The sequence below is a fragment of the Lonchura striata genome, chromosome 1 (genome assembly GCF_046129695.1).
Source record: "Lonchura striata isolate bLonStr1 chromosome 1, bLonStr1.mat, whole genome shotgun sequence".
Classification (NCBI taxonomy): Eukaryota; Metazoa; Chordata; class Aves; order Passeriformes; family Estrildidae; genus Lonchura; species Lonchura striata.
Window position 1 is genome coordinate 134,126,058 of NC_134603.1, and position 20,161 is coordinate 134,146,218.

The window sequence follows — 20,161 nt, forward strand, 5'->3', positions numbered from 1 at the left end:
AGCCTTCTGCAACATGGAGTCAGAGCATGTTATTCCCCCTTCAAGGGTCACTGCTTCGATAGAGGTGGTGCTCAGACACCAAGTTAAATCATCATAGTTGCAACTCTTTACTGGAATTGATTAGAATCCATTTTCTTATAACTGAGTACCACTTGCTTCTATTAATTTTCTTAACAGTAAAGTGCCTAATCCTACAAAATGCTAAACCTTTAAGCCGGTTGCAAAATTTTCTTTTACTTCCCTCAGAATTAGAATAGCTATTTTTTTAATTAAGAAGTAAATAAATAAACTACTTGCAGTCTTTTAAGAGATAACTTCATGCTAAGAAGAGACTAATTACCCTCCCCATTCACATAAAATAAAAGCAAAGCTTTCACCATTTTAGAAAAAATAAGAGAAGTTAACAAGAGTAATTGCAAAATCTGATTTTTTGATGAGCTGGTTTTCCTGCAATTTTTTAATTCATAGTAGTATTTTGAGAAACCCACCTTGAGGTGTGTCAGCCTTTTATTATTTCCTCTTTAGATGTAGTTGTAGATGAGTATGCTGTAAATGAAACACCATTTTCCTGAAGGCAATCATAAAGGTGTGTTGCAGCCTTTCCTTCTCAATTTCACATGGAGTGAATTTACCACAATGGGCAGTAATATTTTAATTTGAACAACTGGAAAATACTTACCTGCCCACTCTGTATTCTCAGTATTAACTCAAGATCAGCTCTTGAGCTTTGGGACAGTATTTATGCTTGTATTTAAAAGTGAAATGTCATGAATAAACTGTCAAACACCTTGAGAGTAACTTCTCTGTTTGGACAGCAATGATTTTGTGATGAACGTGATGCACACTGCACAGTCAGTTCTCAACAATAAATGCAGATCCGACCAAGTTATATTCTGACAATGGTTGGAGCAAGGAAACTTCCAGAGGAGTTACCTGAGAGTAACATGCAGGAGAGCAGTACAACAGCAGGATGGGGATGCTGTAATGGGATATATTGCCCATAAATTCCTCCATCAAATGCAGGGATTAAGAGCTGCCAGGATAGTCTCCACCCTAGGTAGGTGGAGGGGAAACAAAAGAGCCAGCACATGGCTTGGGCAGCCAGGAAAATGAGCCAATTCAGCACAGGCTCAGCAGTGCTGCTGCCAGTAGGATATCGGTGGAGTTTGCAGGAAAAAGCCAACACTACCTCTGAGTGAGAGTGACAGACCAGTGCCCAGTGGAACTACAGGCATGGAACCAGAGGTGGGCAAGGTGCCAGGTGGGCGCTGGCATTTTCTTGTGTTGCTCAAAGAGACTGCACAGCCCCGTGGCTGGCAGTCCTGCCCTTCTGTAGTGTTCTGTAGTGATAGTGGAGCACAAACATAGTTACCAGTAACAAAGCAATAGCATTTAACCTGAACGAGACAACATGACAGAGCATCATTGAGCCATACTTTCAGTCTCAGGTAAACACAGCAAGTGAGACTAACACTGAGTCACAGGATGTAAAACAGTTATACAAACAAGTATGCAACAAAACAGCATCAAGACATCCCCCCTGAGGGATAGAGGACATTTTCATTTTTCTTGTGGTCTTTGTCATTGAACTACCCCATAAATATTTCTAATTTTGTGTTGCAGCAAGTAATTAATATTAGCTAAGATATAATAGAGCTAGACAAAAACAAAAAACAAAACAAAACAAAACAAAACAAAAAAAAACACCCAAAAACCTTCTCTTTCACCCAAAAGGATGCTGGTGATACCATAAGGAGGACAAATTCCACCGAATGTGCTGCACTTTTGACATAGGGTAACATTCTATGTTAGCCTAGAATAACACCTTATTAAATGCTGCAGACCACTAATAATGCAACCATCCAAATGACAGCTAATTGCAAAATTACTTCAGCACTTCTGAAGTTATTTCTAAGACAACCCATCAAAAATATTTTATATGATGGCTGACAGAAACCTCCCAATGCAACATGTTTACATCAATTTAATGGTTATTGTGAAGTTTTCACCTTAGTGAAGTTCAATCATGCCAAACACGTTTCACACACTGCAACAAAGCCTTAGGATACAGTGAGAAGACAAGGCCTCTGGGGGCCTCACTGCATAAGAGGTCAGCAGCTGAATATGGGTCTGGGTCTTCATTAAGTGTTGTCTGAGTGGAAAACTAGAGTTTATTTACTCAGCCTCAAGATAAGCAACTTAATGCTGCTGATTTGAATGCAAACAAGGGCAAGACCTCATGCCTGGAAGACTCTCTGATGTGGTTACAGTAGAAGCTTAGAATAAACACAGGTTGGGATATGAAACACAGTTGTCATGGCCTACAAATTCAGCATATTTTAAAGTATTTATATATTTTTAAAGCATTGTCTACAACCGAACTATCAAAGTGGTATTGCTTTTATTTTGAAGATGTTACGCTTTCAATTACATATTCTTTATTAAGGTCTATTTTGCTAATTCACTGAAATCTCTCCCATATGACAGAAATTACATTTGCTTCTCCATTTAGTGACCTCAAATGACAAAAGGTGCAGAATGAATTTAAGTTGGCATGTAAATGCAATTATGCCTTCCTTTTTTCTTACAGGGCTTATCTAGTCTGCTTTAACACCATCGATGGGTGGTAATGGTGTTTAACACCATTCGTGAATGAATATGGGCTCCTAATGCTTGCAATGTGTCCAGGACCTAATCCTGGTATGCTTAGTTAGTCCTTAAGAAGCTATTTCACATCTTAAAATGCTTGTAGACTTCTAAACATTAAACTGTGGAAACCAAGGCCTCAGCTGTAAGACAAGTCTTGCCTCCTAAACCTAGTAATCAATTTTTAAATTACTACTCTTATTAAAGTACTATTTCAAAATTGATCAGCAGCTTCAGAACAAAGCATTTTTCTTTTATGCTGTAAACACAGAAACAGCAAAGGGGTCAGTCCAAGGCAAGAAAACCTAAGTTCTCTTTCTCTAAATGAGTGTGACTCATTGCCTAAGAGTTACAGCTCAACTGAACAACAGAGGCAAGAGATTTACAAATATGAAAACTCTCACAGCTATGGACGCGAGAACGACTTGCTCTTCTAAGGGGTCTAAGCACATTATTGACTTGCATTTTTGAATCAATATTTGAATTCAGAATCCATATGATCCATTGACTCCAAGTTTGCCCAACATGCAGAACAATGATGCTCTGGGTCCAGCAATGCAAACAGCAACCAATAAAATCTAGAAGAATTAAATGGGACAGTGAGGCTGATATTCAGATTCTGCACAGTATTGCCAGTCATGTAGTGCTGTCATTGGAAACACCTATCAAATAAAATGCAATTCCAGTGCCTGAACACTAGAGGGTTAATTCATGATAAAAACAGAGGTGTGCCTCAGTTTCCTTATTTTTATAGTAAGCGTTTAAACGCTTGACTTAGCACCTCTTCCTCTGTCTTGAGTTTTGCTAGCTGAAGCTCTTTTGAGGCCATGGAGGCCACTGGAGCGGAAGATGATGTCACACAAATGTAAATTTCTTGAGTACTCTCAATAATTTTGAAGTGTGTCATGCCAAACTCAGGATTACTTTCACTGGCCAGTTTCAGGGTGCATTCAAAAAGGACTACAGTGTCAATCTGGAAGTTGTCTCTCATGACTGGGATTGGCAAAAGACTGATGAGATACTAGCCCATAGCCTATTTTGAAAATTACTCATCATGTAAATAAACAGCAGTCTCTTCTCATACCTAGTTACCAACCCTTTGAGTAACATTTTTTTTTAAAAGTACAAAGGGATGGCAGCAGAAGGGTGGGCATCATCCAGAGGGCCGATTTGAGCGCCACTAGATTTCAGTCTTGTCTTGCCCCTCTACTGAAAAAAAACCAAAACCAAACACAACAAAAATACACACAAATATGTGCATATACTAGAAATTTTGGGCATTACTGTATGAACAAACCAGAAATCCTACTCCTTCCAATGGGATCTGTTATGGAAACAGCATATAATTTCATTGTAATACCACAAATTTGCCACTACATTAAAGAGCATTACTGTTACTGAAGGATGAACAGTAAATCAACATCCCCAGCTCTTCAGGCTACAGCCCCTCTGCAGGGGAATGGTGATTTTGAGTGTCCCTTCATTTCAGGGTATAAATACATCCCGTGAGAGAAAACAAAGCTGATGAATATGTAATGTCTAAGCAAGAACTTCAGTCCCAAAAATTTTGTTATACCCGGTTTGTTCTTATATTGACTTTGTCAGGGACAAGAGAAGTGGGAAAAACAGCTTCTTCACATACTGGTACTTTCTACTTACTGTATATTGATACTTTCTCTGGTAACCATGGCACATCAATCACCCGGACTATTTTGTAAAAATCCCCATCTAAACCCCCTGGAGCAATGGACAGATTTCTTTTTAACAGTAAATCATTACTGATGACCCATACAGAAGATCTTTGTATATTATTAATGCCATTATGTGTTGAGAAATCAAATAGAAAAAGGTGGATGAGCCACACAGACAGCACCACAGCATTGAGTGATGACTGTGACCTTTGCAAATTACTGCCCTGTGAAGGGTCACAGAAACTGCAACAAAATTTTTATAGCAAACCAAATAGCAAACAAAAAAGCAGGGGGTGCTCTTTCAACAGATTTATGAGCATATTGCACTCTCTAGTATATTTATTAAAATAACCAACATGGAACATGGAGCCTTAGTTCTGAAAAAAAAAAAAAATCCAGAGAACTGAAGGGGATCCGTATCTGCTGCAAATCATGAACTATAAATACTGACATTTTACTTCTTGTAGAAAAAGTTCCATTATTAATTTCTGAGAAGTATGTTTAAAAATTGGTCTTTACCACCTTTACCATAAATTCAACATCTCTGTTATAACTAAATGTGTTCTCCCACCCATAAATATATCACATACATTGTTGCAAGAAAACAGATTAGCCAAAAGGGCTGAACTGTAATTACACACTGACAAAAAGAATTGCATTGCAATGAAAGTGAATGGCTTCTACTTCAGGTCATTAGCAGAGTGCTGACCAGCACAATTTTAAATGTTAAAATACCCCCCCAACAGGAGGAAAAAAAATTGAGAAAAATGTTCAAATATCTGAGAAAGCAGGAACTGTGCTTGTGTAGAACAAATTTTAAAATAATGAGAAAACTCTGCCCCCTTGTCTCACCTTAGAGAAATTCTGTTAATCTTCCCTTACTTCTCTATGGCTGTTTATGCATCACCATTTGAATAAAGTAAACAAGGGAAAAATAATTCGTATCTGCCTCCAGATCTACAGAATGAAATGCTTTACTAGCTTATAACACTAAAAATCAAAAATCAAGTTTGAGAATAAACCAGTCTTTCCTAATAAACCCACACTTACTGAATGGAAGTTCAAACAACGAATTACAGAAAAAAGAAAAAAGTGTATTGCCTTGAAAGGTTAAAGAATGTGTGTATTTTCCATAAAGCTGAAATGCTTCCATGAACATTTAACTCTGGATTAACCAAACAGTCAAAATTCAGGAAATAAAACTATTTTACTCACTAAAACATTCTGACAATATTGCAACATAATTTGAGTGTCATTTTAAGCACTGAGGTTTTTTTTTAACTTTTAATAAGAAAGAAAATGAGAAGAAAGGCTAAGTTGAGAGAACCCTTTTCTGAAAAACAAAACAAAACAAAACAAAGAAAAAAAAAAAAAAACAAAAAAAAAAACACAAACCCCCACCAAACCCACCAAAAAGAACTGGTAAGCTTCTTTCTTCTCCTGCCATATAGCAGATCTCTTCTTGGATTTCACACCACTGACCATATCCTGTCAGAGATCTTGAACAGTTTACATTACTTCTTTTGAAGGATTAATCTAGACCGGCCCAGAGATAAAAACCAAAATGCACAATGAATTCCTACACTGAATTCCAGCTTGTTACTGTGAACTCAACATAAGAAAAGCAAAAAGGAATCCCACACATCTTGTAGTATATACACTGCTTTCACATAGTATAAGTTAGAGGAATATGTAAAGGAACAAGCTACTTTTGTACAAAACCTCAATTTATTTCAGAGAAATTAAAAATATGGCATTTAATATATATAAATTTCTATTCCTCTATAAATATAGATGATCTTGTGATAATGAACAGAAATAAATGCATACCAAATTAAAATAATCTTGCATTTCAGGGTATGGTAGCCATAGATAATGTTTATGAACCTAAATACAGGCATTTGTAATATTAAAAAAAGTTTAAAACAATACAATCAGGAGAGAAGCATTCTGCTGTTTTTCATACAGAGGTCTACATATTCAAATGCATCTGTTGAAAGTTACAATTTCGTCTTTAACTTTTTTAATGTATTAGAAGCACAATCCCACACACCCAGGAACATACAATGTAGCAGATATACTGCACACATGGTATTTTATCCTTGCAGTATGCAATGTTATTTCTGTACCGAAAAAAGAGGGGAAAAAAGACAGCAGAGGCTTTCAGGTCTCACATCCCACCAGAGTGCTCAAGCATTCTGCTTTACTGTTTTCCTTTCCATTGTTTTTACTACTGGCAAAAATCATCACACCCTCATAATGTGTAATGATTTAAATATCAATGAATTAAAATTCAGAGGAATGGCAATGGCTCCAATGTTTCCCATATGAAGAGCTGGAGTATGAATATAACTAGGGGGCAGGGAGGAAACAAACAAAAGCCCCGAACTGAATGCTGCGTTTTATTCCGATGAAGCTCTTTTCACGGAGCCCGTATTTCCTGATCCTGCTGACCCCAGCCGGCAGCAGCCCGGCGGGAGGCACCGGGGCAGGCGGCGGTGGGAGCACCCGCGGGGCGCCCCCGCACTGTGAAGTGGGCTTAGGAAAAAACCCCAGCAGGAGGGAATTTCGGTGCATCTCTCTCTCCATCCACCTCCTGGCCCTCGGAGGTGCTACAGGTGCAGGCGGCGCGGACCCCAACTCGCACACCGAACCGGGCCGACTGCTCCCGAGCCGTGCGCGGCACGGCCGGCCCCGGCAGCCCCGGCCCGGGCGGACGGCGGCCGCCGCAGCCGCGGGCCCCGCGAGGGCTCTGGGCGCACGGAGCGGGGCGCGGCGGGCTGCTCGTGCCCCCGGAGAGGCCCGGCGGGGCCGGGGCTCGGCGCAGCGCCGTCCCTGCGCCGCGCTCGGGCACTCCCCGTCCTCGCCGTACGGGACCGGCGCTCCCCAGGCGGGACCGCAGCGGGAAGCGACGCTCCTCCCCATCCCCACCTCAGCTACCGCGGGCGGGCCGGAGCCGGGACCGGCACCGGGACCGGGACCGGGACCCAAACCGGGTCAGGAGGCGCTCCCGGCCGCAGCCCCGCTCCGGGCCCTCCTGCTCATGCAGCTGAAATTCCAAGCAAAGCCATTACAAAAGCTGTGCGGGGGGAAAAGAACGGGGGTTGTTTTCGATTATCTTACAGTTTTTCCCATCCTGCCCTACGAAATAAAAATCCAAAAGGCCTTTTTTTACTTTAAATTAAAAAAAAAAAAAAAAAAGCGGCGGGACAAGCGAGGAAGTAAAATCCGCAAACGGGTTATAAGTGTCCTAAATAATTAAAGAAAAAGTGAGATTTTTTGTAATTTAAATACAAATATACTTACAAAATCTTACAGAGGCTATTTACATCCCTCTCCCCCAACTTGACAGTGCGTTCAGCTCCTACAGGTGACAGCCCGAGCAGCACGGGGAGGGCACAGCCTGGAGATCCCAGGCACTGGGGTCACCCCGGCTCGTCCTCCGTTCCCCGCCGCCTGTGGAAGCCACTCGCAGTCCCAAAAGTTTGCCTAGGCTGGATAAGAAGCTGCTTCCCGAGGCAAAGCCTCAGTCCTCTGCCTGCCCGCATCTCCCTAGTCTGGCAAGCAGGGGTCTCAGACCGTGGTCTCGCCCTGCTTGCTGTTGGTGAGCCTGGTGTAAAACTTCCTCCAGGAGTTCAGGGTTTTCCCAGACCAGATCCAGAAGCCCGAAGTGATGCCCACGATTAAGGTCATGAGATACTTGATCATGAAGACAGTGAAGTCGGGGCTCATGGGCGGGTGGTGGCCGCTGTGGTTGTTGGGGCAGGGAATGGCATAACTCTTACAGCTCTGCGTGACCCAGCTCCTCTCCCACTGTTCCCTAAAAGCTTGCTCGTAAAAATAGCAGGCAATGACGATAGTGGCAGGCACCGTGTAGAGGACGCTGAAGATGCCTATCCTCACCATGAGCTTCTCTAGCTTTTCTGTCTTGGTGCCGTCATGCTTCATGATGGTCCGGATCCTGAAGAGGGACACGAAGCCAGCCAGCAGGAAAGAGGTGCCGATGAACAGGTAGACGAACAAGGGGGCCAGCACAAAGCCCCTCAGGGCATCCACGTTGTTGATGCCCACAAAGCAGACGCCGCTGAGGACGTCGCCATCCACTTGTCCCAGGGCAAGGATGGTGATGGTCTTGATGGCCGGCACAGCCCAGGCAGCCAGATGAAAGTACTGGGAGTTGGCCTCAATGGCCTCATGGCCCCACTTCATGCCAGCGGCAAGGAACCAGGTAAGGGAGAGGATGACCCACCAGATGGAGCTGGCCATGCCAAAGAAGTAGAGCATCATGAAGAGGATGGTGCAGCCCTCCCGCTTCGTGCCCTGCGCCACGGTGCGGGAACCGTCCTCGGCAAAGCGCTCGTTGCAGACCACCCGCTCCTCCAGGAGGAAACCGGCGATGTAGGCCACGGCCACCGCCGTGTAGCAGCCTGAGAGGAAGATGATGGGCCGCTCGGGGTAGCTGAATCGCTTCATGTCCACCAAGTAGGTGAGGACGGTGAAAAGGGTGGAGGCACAGCACAGCACGGACCAGATGCCGATCCAGGTGCGGGAGAAGCGCAGCTCCTCGGGCCCGAAGTACATGAGCCCGTAGAGGCGGCCGGGCTCGCAGGGCGCCCCGCAGTCCTTCTCTCCCAGGAAGCGGTAGTTCAGGTAGGAGGGCACCTTCAGCGCCCGCGGGCAGGTGAAGCGCCCGCGGGGCTCGCCGGGCCCCGCGCCCCCGGCGCCGCCGCCGGCGCCCCCGCGGTGCGGGTTGCTGGTCCAGCTCTCGGGGCGCAGGGCGGGCGTGGGGGTGCCGCGCTCGGAGGCGTTCTGCCCCACGCACAGCTCGCCGGCCCCGTGCACCGGGAACTTTTCGCAGCGCAGCGTGTCGGGCCACTGGAAGCCGAACTTGTTCATGAGGGCCTCGCAGCCCTGGCGGGCCCGCTCGCAGAGGGAGCGGCAGGGCGGCAGGGCCTGCTCCAGCACGGTGCACACCGGCGCGTACATGGAGCACAGGAAGAACTTGAGCTCGGCCGAGCACTGCACCTTCACCAGCGGGTAGAACTGGTGCACCTCCAGCCCCGCGTCCTCCTGGTTGGTGTGGCCCAGCAGGTTGGGCATGATGGTCTGGTTGTAGGCGATGTCAGTGCAGAGAGGGATGGAGATGGGCTGGCAGTAGCCGTGGTCAGGGATGGAGATGCCCCGCTCGCCGTTGTACTGCGACGCCGGCAGCTGCCCCCCGGCCGGGAGCGCCGCCGCCCACAGCAGCACCAGCAGCAGCGGCAGCCGCGGGCACCGGCCGCTGCCAACTTCCCCGCCGCCGCTCGCCGCCGGCCCGCGCCGCTCGGCCATGCTCAGTCGGTGCCGCCTGCCCTGCCGGGCTCCCGCCGCCCCGCCGCCGCCGCTGCTCCTCCCGACCCGAACTTGCGACTCATGAAGGGAGCGGCGGGCAGGGACGGGGCAGCCCCGGCCGCCACTCACGCGGCCGCGGAGCGCAGCGCGCAGCTCTGCCCGCTCCGGCGGCAGCGTCCCCGCGCCTCCGACTACGGCCGCCGCCGCCGCCTCCGCCGCCGCCTGACCATTTGTGCCGGCCCCTCGAGCCCGCGCCCCTCGCCTCGCCGCGCCGCGCTCCCTCCGACCGGTTTCCAGGCGCCCCGCAGTCTGCTTCACCGGAGGGAGGAGCCTTGAAACCGACGCCGAACTTTCCTGCGTAAGGGACCGTCTCCCAACGCCTCACCCGGGGGCGGGCGCAGGCGGGCGCGGGGCTGCCCCGCGCCGCGCACAAAGCGGCGGGGGCGGCGCTGGGGAAGGGGCCCCGGCGGGGGGTGATGGCGGGACGGGGCCGCGCCGTGCCGGTCGGCAGCGCGCCGGTCCCGGCTGTCCCGGGGCTGTTTTTGGATTCCCCGGTGATGACGATTGTTGGAAGCTGCTGAGCGGCGCACCCGGACTGGGCCGGAGCCCGTCGCCCTCGGTGCCCCCCCGCCGTGCGAGCGGCCGGGCTAATCCCGGGCGGGGGAATCGGTGTTTGGCAGAGCAAAGGGCGGGACTGGAGGAGGGATGCGCGGCGCTGCTGCGGGGGGCAGTGCGCCGCGGGGCTGTTTCTGCAGGTCTGAGGGGTGGGAGACGCGCTGCGGTCACTTGAGGTGCGGGCAGGAGCCGTGAAGGCACAGACGGCGGTGTCGCACGTCGCATACGCCGTGATGATGTTGGAGTGGCTAAAACTCGGCTCTCCCCAGAGACGCTAAGTAACTCGATACCGAGCTATTGCCAGTGTGTTATCTGTGCTTTCCTCCCATCGTGTCCACAGAAGCAGCCCCGACATACGAAAATAATCCCAACAGGGCTTTCCTATTTCCCTTCCTCCCTCTGCTTGATGGGCAACTATTCCAGTGTGACTCAAGTCGAATGCTGTGTAACTTGCACTACCTCCCGTCAGGTTTTTTTGAAAGTTCTTGCAATATTCTGGGGAGGGGGTGAATGGCCATACAGTGACCGCCAGCAGTGGCCATTTTTGCATGCCTGAAGCTCCATTGCACAAACAGAATGGAGGTCCTGTTGGCTCTCCCGAAATGCATAGTCCAGGAAAACGATGAAGGCTGAATAGGGGATTTACTGTACTCATTGGAACTGAATAAGAATAATAAAGTGTGCTTCTGGAGAGAAGAATTCTGCCCTGTTCTCCAGACATTCAGTAATTAAGGCTCTCTGTCGTGTGTGCAAATGTTCTCATATTTGTCCGAAGGTTGATTTTGTCATTTGTAGCTGAATCAGGCATGGAACTTCTCCTACCAGCTGTCTTCCTTCTCTGCAGCATGCTCCCACCCTTTCCGCCTTACATGTTAATTGAGCTCCAAAAATCCATTAGTAGTAAGACAGCTTCAGCATTTATTTCTCTCAAAGGTGGCAAGGGTTAATAAAAGACATCCGTATTTCTTGGATAGCTACGGATAAAATTTGGACCATGCTATTTAGGCCACTTTCTTTCTCCCAGCAGTACTGTCCCACATTCAAACTAATTAACAGCAAAATCTATGCTGTGTAACGACTGCAGGAGCAGGATCATATTTAGAAATTGCACATCCTTAAAAACGTCAATTGCTGATGTCCTCGTTTACTGAGGTTCATTGAGTTCTGTCAAGAACTCTCTTCTCAGAGGACAATAGTTCAAAAATGATATGCACAAATACCTTTTTCCATCTTCTGCTGAACAGTTTGATTCCTTAAATATTGTATTTATAGTTTGAAGCATCAGATTTTTCTTCATATCTACATCAATTAAAATTATTAACTTATTTCTAGCACAAAACCTATTCATATTCAGCCCTAAATAGCAGTATTATTTCTCTGTTTTTCCTAAAAAGACTGAACACTGAATCTTTAGATCAGAATAAGTATTGTCCATACTCTTTCTCATAGAAAATGAGTGTTAATTTCTCACTAGTCTTGGGAAGCCTCCTTGGCTTTTTGCCTGTCCTCTTTAGACCTGGGGACACATCACACAGTCCAGGAGAGGTGATTAAGATGCCCAAGTGCATCATCAGTTGATTAAAATTCTACCTACTGGAGTCTGCATTTGAAGTATTAAGGAAACATTTCTCAAACCAAAAAACACCATCTCAACCTAGAAGATTGTTCTAGGAGAAAGGCCAGTGTATTACAGATAAGGTTTGTACATTCACGTAACAGATTTTTTCACACCAACTAGTACAGAAGGAAATCTGTACACATTTTTGGATTAACAAGCTAATTTTGTCTTTGGGTTCTGAAGCAGTAACTATCTAAATGCAGTAGTTAGATAAAAGCTAAATGCAGCTTGAAAAAAACTACTTCAAGCTCAGATGCATCAGTAAGATCAGCTCAGAAAGAAAAAGTGGAAATGGGATGGAAGTGGTATTGTGGGGAGAAGAACAAGTGTTGTGAACTGGTAAGTTCAGAAAAGTTTCTAGGACTTGCTCATTTTAACTGTTTAGTGATTTTTCACTAACAAGAAAATCCTGTATGGAAAGAATCTTCCCAGAAGCACTTGTCCTACATTTCAAACACCCCAAACCACAAAACTCATCATTAAAGCATAATCCTTTGTGGCCCACAACACTAGATGAGTTTAAACCCTGCCTGAGAAAGAAATGCAATGTGATTTTGATGCCCATCCACTACTACAGCAATGAACACCCCCTGCTATCAAATCATACCAGCATACCCTGGTCTTACATTTGATGTTCCAGGGCTGTACTTCATCCAGTGCACATCTGCATTCCTTGTAGTTTTACTGCTGAAAACGACCACCAGCTTCAGCATGAACTCCAGGAGGCCATCTCCACAGACCAAAGAAACCACTGTGCTCTTTGTGAGGGAGTCTTTCTCACAAAACAGATATTCTCCCACGCCTTTCAGACCTGATCCTTAAGGAAATTACAAAACTTGTCTCACAGAAGTGCACATGGCAGCTAAGTTTCCTAACTCTGCCCAAAACATTGGACTCAGTAGAGATGCTGGTCTGATAGTACATTTTAATTTCCTTCAACTTACAACACTACCCCCTCCCACTTACCCATCTCCAAATCGACAGACTGTAAGGTAATTGTCTCTTCTTTTTGCTTAGCTAATAAATGCTATTTTTCCCCATCATTAAAATCATCAATGTCCTGTCTATTCTAAAGCTACTATCTTCTTTCTTTCAGAGCTAGCTTAATAAGTATCTTAGGAAATTGTAAGCAATTGCTCTTAAATGAAAGGTAATTCTAACCACAGAAAAGTGTGACCAAAAGTCTGTCTTACTTTTCCACATATATATCTTGGTCTAACAAAATATACTACTTTATGCAAGACCAGTACTACACATCATACACAATTATTTTTGTGTGTCTCCCTTGTTCTTTTAATGATTCCTTATGTGTCCATCACAGGTGACAGTTGGAGAGAGGAGACTGGACTGGATGCACCTTTGCTTGGATTAACATGACAGTAATCATGTTCTTACAAATTTCACAGTGTATTTCTTAAAGCACAGGCAGTCTTCCTTGCCAATGAAAGACAATCTTCCATTCTAAAAGAAACAAAAATTTGGGCAGTAAATAATAATAAACAGGAATTTCAGCTTTTGCTTCAAAACAATATGGAGATGTAACTAGGTATAGTAGCCATTAGGAGAACTTAGGACTCTGGTTGGTAGGCAGAGTATGAGATTTGGCCTCTTACATTCTTTATGTACCAATACTATCCTTAGAGTGCTGGTTTATGCTTGCTTTACTTGTTATGGGAGATGGGGGATTGTCTGAAAAAAAAAAGTAGTTGTGAAAATCTTTAATTTTGTAAAGAAACAAAGCAAAAAGTCATCACAGAATTTTCTTGTTTTCTTCTATGTGACTGGCAGAAATAGGATAGAGTGAATGCTTCCATTCCACAACACTTAAGGAAAACTTGTTTCCCTAGAGTAAATTATTCAGCTTTATCTCACACACCTATGTTACATACAGCGAATCCAAATGTAAGCACAAATGTGTATGTAGGAAGGTTAGAGAGCACCCAAATGAATAAAATTTAAACTGAGATGATAACCTAAATTATGTCTGTCCACCAAATTAAAGCAAAATTTATGCTTAAATAATTAGGTTTTTAGTTGATTCAAGGTTTCATTATTTAGATGGCAAATAAAGGGTTAAAAGTAAGATAATCATAATTCAGTGGGATAAGTTAAAAGTTGATTTTTGTCTCATTTTGTTGAGCATGAATCTTGGCTGATAAGAACAGTTAATATTTTTTGTGTGCATAGCAATTAGTTCTGTATGGAAAGAGAGGATTTTTGGGACTTGGGTAGATAGAGGGATTAAAATATGTAATCTGTGATGGGCAACAATATGTATAATAAATGAATGAAGTTTCTTGGGAGTTTCCAAATGAGACAGTACAGATTCACATCTCAGGTGGGTCTCATTTCAGCTCTGAGTACTGGCAGTACACATCACATCAAGTCCTCACAAGGCACAGACTGGGACATTTGCTGAAAAATCAGTACAAGGATTGTAAAAGCAGTAAAATGAAGGAGAATCAGTACAAAGATTCTAAATGCAGTGAAATGAAGGAGAGATGATTACAGCATCATACATACCAAACTGTAAGATGAAATAAGGCACACCCTTACATTGCCATATTAAAACTACCATATATTTTGGATCATAAAATCCTTAACCCAGATAATAGATGCTCTTCAAAGTAAGATGTTTGACCCTAGAATTTGACACGGAGGTCTACATACTAAAATTCTGGAGAGAAGGTACCTGGACAAGTCTCCCAAGCAGCTTTAACAGTTGCATGGTAAGATAGTTCTCAGTTTGCAACATGCCAGTGACACAGCCATCTGCCTCAGGACCATGGGCATAGGGCCTTACAGACCTAGTCTTGCCAGAAGAGCGAAATACTTACAATTTAAAAACCTGCCTTCAACATTTCTTGGAACATCTAGAAGACTCTTGGAAGTATGCCTGTGCTGACAAAAATAACACATATGCAGTGATTGGCAAAGAAAATCAGTAGGAGCTGAACACAAACCTTAGGGATTGTTCAGTCAGCAGCCAGAATACTTTCTGCAGCAAAGGTCTCAAGGCTGTACAGCCAAATACTCAGAAAGTCATCTCAGTGCAGAGGCAGTTGTTATTTATAAGCATTTGACAAGATACCAAGTAATTCTCTGACCATTGGGTGGCCCAGCTTAGCTTACCCTCAAATTCATCCCACTTGCCTCTCTATATGCCTGTTTATTAATTGTCGATATTAATTTGCAATTGTCAGTTTAGGTTAAAAATTGTACTTTTATTTGTATTTGGGGGATGTGGAAGAAGAGAAATAGAATTTATTCCTGCTGAGTGATACCTATTGTAACATGAATGTTCTACCAGGTAGCATGGGCTAGGAATAAAGAACAATTTTTGGCCAGCACTGGTGTAAGTCAGGCCCCCATTACAAGGATTTTATGTTTTAAAGAGGCATGAGGGAAAGCGGTATGCACAGTCAAAGCAGACTACAAAGAATCTCTTCCTCCCGATACCCACAGCATTTTTTCCTTAATGCTGTTTATTCAAGATAGATGGAGTATGTGGAGATTTGATTTGGTTTTCTTTTCTGTTCAGAAGAAATGTAGATGATCCCTTGCAAATTAAAGCCGTATGTTGCCTGCCTTCCTTGACATGTTCTGCGCTGGGGTGAGAGGCGCAGGGGCTGCAGCCCGGCTGCTGCTGCCAGAAGTTTTCCGGAGAACAAGAAAAAGTCACAACTCTTAAAAGGGCAATTGCAGATCACAGCTCATTTTGTTCAGAGAATGAGAACATTTTTACCCTCTCTCTTTATTTCCCTTTCTTGAGCAAGTTCTTCTACAGTTACATACAGTGCCTGAAAACACAGACTCTCTCTTGTTCTTCAGACACAGAGAAGCTGATTTAAGGGCCTAAGATGGCAATCCTTACTCCCAGGAGTAGACCTGCTGATTTCACAGATACAAGGGAAAGGAGTAGGGCTTCACAGGGCTCTGATGCAAGGAGAAATTATGTGATGAGTTCTTACTTCTGGCCTCACGCTGCTCTTGCTGTGCTTCAAGTACATTCCTTTTAAAGAAATGACTCTCCCTTTCCACTGATGTAAATGAGATTCAGATCATATTTGCTGCATTACTCTTTCAAGATACACAAATTGAAAAGGTGTGTGTGTGTGAGGTGGGGAGATAGAGTGAAGGAAAGTTGTTTTTCTATGTCTTTTAGCTGTGTGTGTATTTTCCATGAATGCTATTTAGAGAGTGAGCAGGATGAGATCAGAGCAGGAGTAATTCTCAGCCTGTATCTGCCTTTTTCAGTGGAACGCAGCTTGGTACATACTGAAGGATAATCTTTCCTTTCCCTTTAGAAGAAATTTTTGGGCTTTTGCTTTTATTTGTAAAGATAGATTTAAATATTTAACCAGTGTAAACAGAGGCAGAAGACCAGCAAGGATTTGCTTGTAGCCACTTCTCCCCTAAATACATTCTTCATCATACAGGACGGTTTAGCTGTATTTTGAATTTTTTTTTTTTTTTTTTTTTAATTTAGGCTGTTTGTATGAAAGGAATTATCTTAAGGATGGACAGGAGTAGTGTTCTAGACCTTCCTCCAATTCTGCAGCTGACTTTTCTAGTTAGCATTTCCCCTACTTTTTGACCCAGGCTTCACAGCAACTGCTCAACACTTCAGCACTCTGATATGCCATGTGGGCCCCAGAAAAAACAGCCTTAGCCCAATCCCAGACTCTTCAAGGAGGAGTAAAAGGAGCACTTCATAAAAATCTCAAAGTTCACAGTAGGAAATATTACCTTCAGGATGATGGAATTTAATTTCCTATTGTCAAAGGTTGTCATTCTTTAGTGATCAAATATGCAACCACAATGTTTAGCCCAACTGCAAATTGTTCAAGTCTCTCCTTCCTCAGTATCCCTACCAGAACATTAACCTATCCCATGACAGTGGGTGCATCTGGAGTCTTTGCTTTTTGATCTTGTGATGTCTCTGTTTTTATGGGTGAGTAATAAGATTGCATAATTTTTACTGAATTTGGACTTATCTATGGAAATTCACACATTTGCCATCTCCAGGGATGATTATTGTAATTCTGTATACTTTCATATGGTATTGCTGGCATTAAGAAACATATCTGAGGATTCTCAGCACTGAAGACCATGAGGATAAGCCATGTCACCTCAGTGTCCCAGTCTTCTGTTCCCCTCAACTGCCCACATGCTGAATACAGAGCCTATAAAAGTTTGCTTCCTCATCTTAAAGTGTCATACTAGCCTGATCCAGTCATGTCAGGGATGGCTGGTCTCAGCAGCTGCAGCCCACTACAGCTGTATCCCAATGCAGTAAAACCTCAGCCTTGAACCTCAGTGGGAATGAGCCTATATCCAGGAGACACAGCTACTGCAACATTTGGCTGACTGAATCTCTAACATCCAGAAGATTCTGGCATGCTTATGTATTTTCAGATTTTTTTCTGTGTTTTCAGAATTTTTTCTCCTTTTCCACTTTGACTCTCAGTGGTAGTCACATCATTGCAAACAAGGTTCAGTCATGCCCATCCTTACATATTCTACCTGGAAAGTGAGGGAGACTTCATGGTTATTCTTCACTTTTCGGAACTCTTTAATTCATGAGGAAGGATATGCATAAAATATAAACACTGAATAGAAAGTGTTAGGAAGGGATGGAAAGGGAACAGACAGGATATCTAGCTTCTGGTTCTTACTTGTTGATATCAATTAATGTTGAAATCATTCTTAAATCTCAGGAAGTACTTTGCTGATGGTGATTCTTTTGAACATTGGCTGTTCCTCTGCCTTGTATTATAGATACACAGATACAGTCTAGCTATTAGGATAACAATTAGTTAGTATTTCTGAAAAGCCATTGTGGTTTCTATTTCTATATTTTTTACAGTTGTAGAGCTTCTTCTTTGAATACATCATGACTTTTTAAAAATGTAGGCTGTATTAAGTATTTACTTAAAAGTCTTCGTTGTGCTTACACTTACATTCTTAACAAGTAAATTTGTGATTGCAATTTGGGTTGGAAGACTGGGTCCTCCTTTTAGAGAATGGGTTAGGAGCACCTCATCCTAAACTTTGTCCACACCATTGCCATAACAAGCAAAAGCATCCACCAAACTGGTTTGGGGGGCACTTTTCCTTCCTTCTCACAAGTAATGTATTTGTGACTTCAAAGTGGCAGCTGGCCTGCCATAGAAATTAGGCTGCCATGAAAACACAGCCTTGAACTCACATCTCTGGGATAAAAATATGACAGAACCATGTTCCCACATATTGTGTTCAATAGCAGCAGGCTTAAAGATGCTTCAAATCACAGCAAACCTAATTGTGAGCCAGTATAGCACTGAGTACTGAGTACCAAGGACAGGAACTAATTGGTTTTTGCCATGTCTGCTATGCCATTTCTATTACCTTTTTTTTTTTTTTTTTTTAATTCACCATGCATAGCACTAGGGATATGGGACTTAAAGACTTGTCTTATTTGGGGAAAAAGAATGCCAATATTAAACTAATCCCTTGTGTAGACACTCTTATTTCAGTTTAAAAGTGCCTTTCATGGCATTAGCAAGTTGATTCTTTGCTGACATAAGCTTAATCAATATGAGGCACTCAGCCTGAAATAAATTTATCTCTGATGGGGTTGCACCAACTTTTCTATACTGTGCCTTTGAAAAACCATTTAGTTAAATCAGTTGTTTCTTCAAAATGGCAAGTTTTCACTCACTGAAGATTTGCAGTACAACAGTGCAGCCAGCTGAAAAACGAATCACTTATGTAAAACCAAAAGAACTTCTTGTCTTTGTATGGTACTACCCATTAAAGCTCTGAAAGCTGCAAATATCAATAAACTTAGAGCAGCTTTGCATCTATGTTCTTAATCCCCATTTTCTAAATGCAAGAACTTAAATGCAGAGAAATCAAATGTGTTTCCAAGGTCAAAAAAAGAGTATGTGGTAAAGTGGTTTCAGAATTAGACCAAGGACTTTGATTATCCCTGATCTCAGCATTTTTCAGACACCTTATATGTAAGAAGTACTTGTACCTGTGCTTTCTGGTAATCAGCCCTTTAGAATCAGATTGCCAGGGCTGGATGATGTATCCGAGAATAACTAGTGTGTAGTCTCTCATTTGAGTTTTGTAAATAAAAGACTGACTTCTTCTTCTTGAATGAAGATCTGCCCTTGTAATTTTATCACCACTTACTAAATATTTATTTGTAGTGGTATTCTCCTTTAGCTATAAACACAGACATTCTAATCTCAAATTCTGAGGCAAAACGGATGTTCTACCACTTGTTATGGCTACACCAAATATATTTTTTTAAAAGGATAAACACTTCAAATGTTATGCTGCAAGCAGAGCTTTTGAGGCTAGGAAGAGGATCACAAAGACAGTATTGATGCAGTACTGGAAAAGTGATTGTGGTCCAAACAAACACTCTGCTTTGTGTTAAAACAAGGATATTAGTTTGAAGCCCTGTAAGTGATAGGTCTGGTCCCAAACAAAACCACACATTAGCTCTGTTGGAAAAAATATGAGTGTCAGGTCAGATGAGCTTGAATCGATCTCAGATCAAGCTGAGGTTCAGATGGAGCAAGTAAATGCTATGGTACAACTGATTGAAAGGTAACTGCATGTAAAATAGACCAGAGCTGGTGTTTTCACCATGGAGTGCTTGCTCACTCTGTTGTTGAGTGATGCTACTAAAAGTTACTGAAACTTGACACACAGTGAAAATGCTTATAAAGTCTGAAAAAACCATTTTCATCCTTTGTGGTATATCTCAGGTTTACGCCCTGAATTCTATGATCTGGAATTCAGTTATAGCAAAGATTTGCCAAAAGCATGGATACTTACAACATCTTAAGCTACGAAGACCATATTTGTGCAATACAAATACTGTCTACAATTACTGCAATTAAAAAGAGAAGCTTGAGGCAGAAGCACTTTAAAAATATTTGCAGACCCATCAAAAGTCTTTCTGTGCTCCTATTCCCAGAGTACCTGGGCACCTCAGCACCTCAAAATCTCTAATGTGCTTGTTCTAAAAGATAAAAGTACTGCTTTGTCTTTGTTTTAGAGAAGGAAATCTAAGGCAGAGAGTAATTAAAATGACCTGTTCAGAGTCAGGTAAGAAATCTGTGATAGGAAAGGGAATTTAACCTAAAGCTGGCACACATTCTTTTTTCCTGAAGCCTATTTTTCCTGGAAAACTTTGGGGAAATCACAGTTGTTTTAAGACCCCTGAAGGAGGTGGTTCCACACCTTACCCACTCCTGTT

General features: G+C 43.4%; 2 protein-coding genes across 2 annotated transcripts in view; both read right to left on the reverse strand.

Annotated features, from left to right (window-relative positions):
- CDK14 (cyclin dependent kinase 14) overlaps window positions 1-20,161 on the reverse strand; it is a 472,565-nt gene that overhangs the window by 114,230 nt on the left and 338,174 nt on the right. The gene's annotated exons all lie outside the window — the stretch shown is intronic.
- On the reverse strand, window positions 7,372-9,668 carry FZD1 (frizzled class receptor 1). Its single transcript, XM_021551647.3, has one exon. It carries the CDS (start codon window positions 9,666-9,668, stop codon window positions 7,911-7,913), a length of 1,758 nt encoding a protein of 585 aa, XP_021407322.1. The 3' UTR covers window positions 7,372-7,910.

Coding starts and splice junctions, on each gene's coding strand:
- FZD1 (XM_021551647.3), bottom strand. CDS start 9,668: ATGGCCGAGCGGCGCGGGCCGGCGGCGAGCGGCGGCGGGGAAGTTGGC.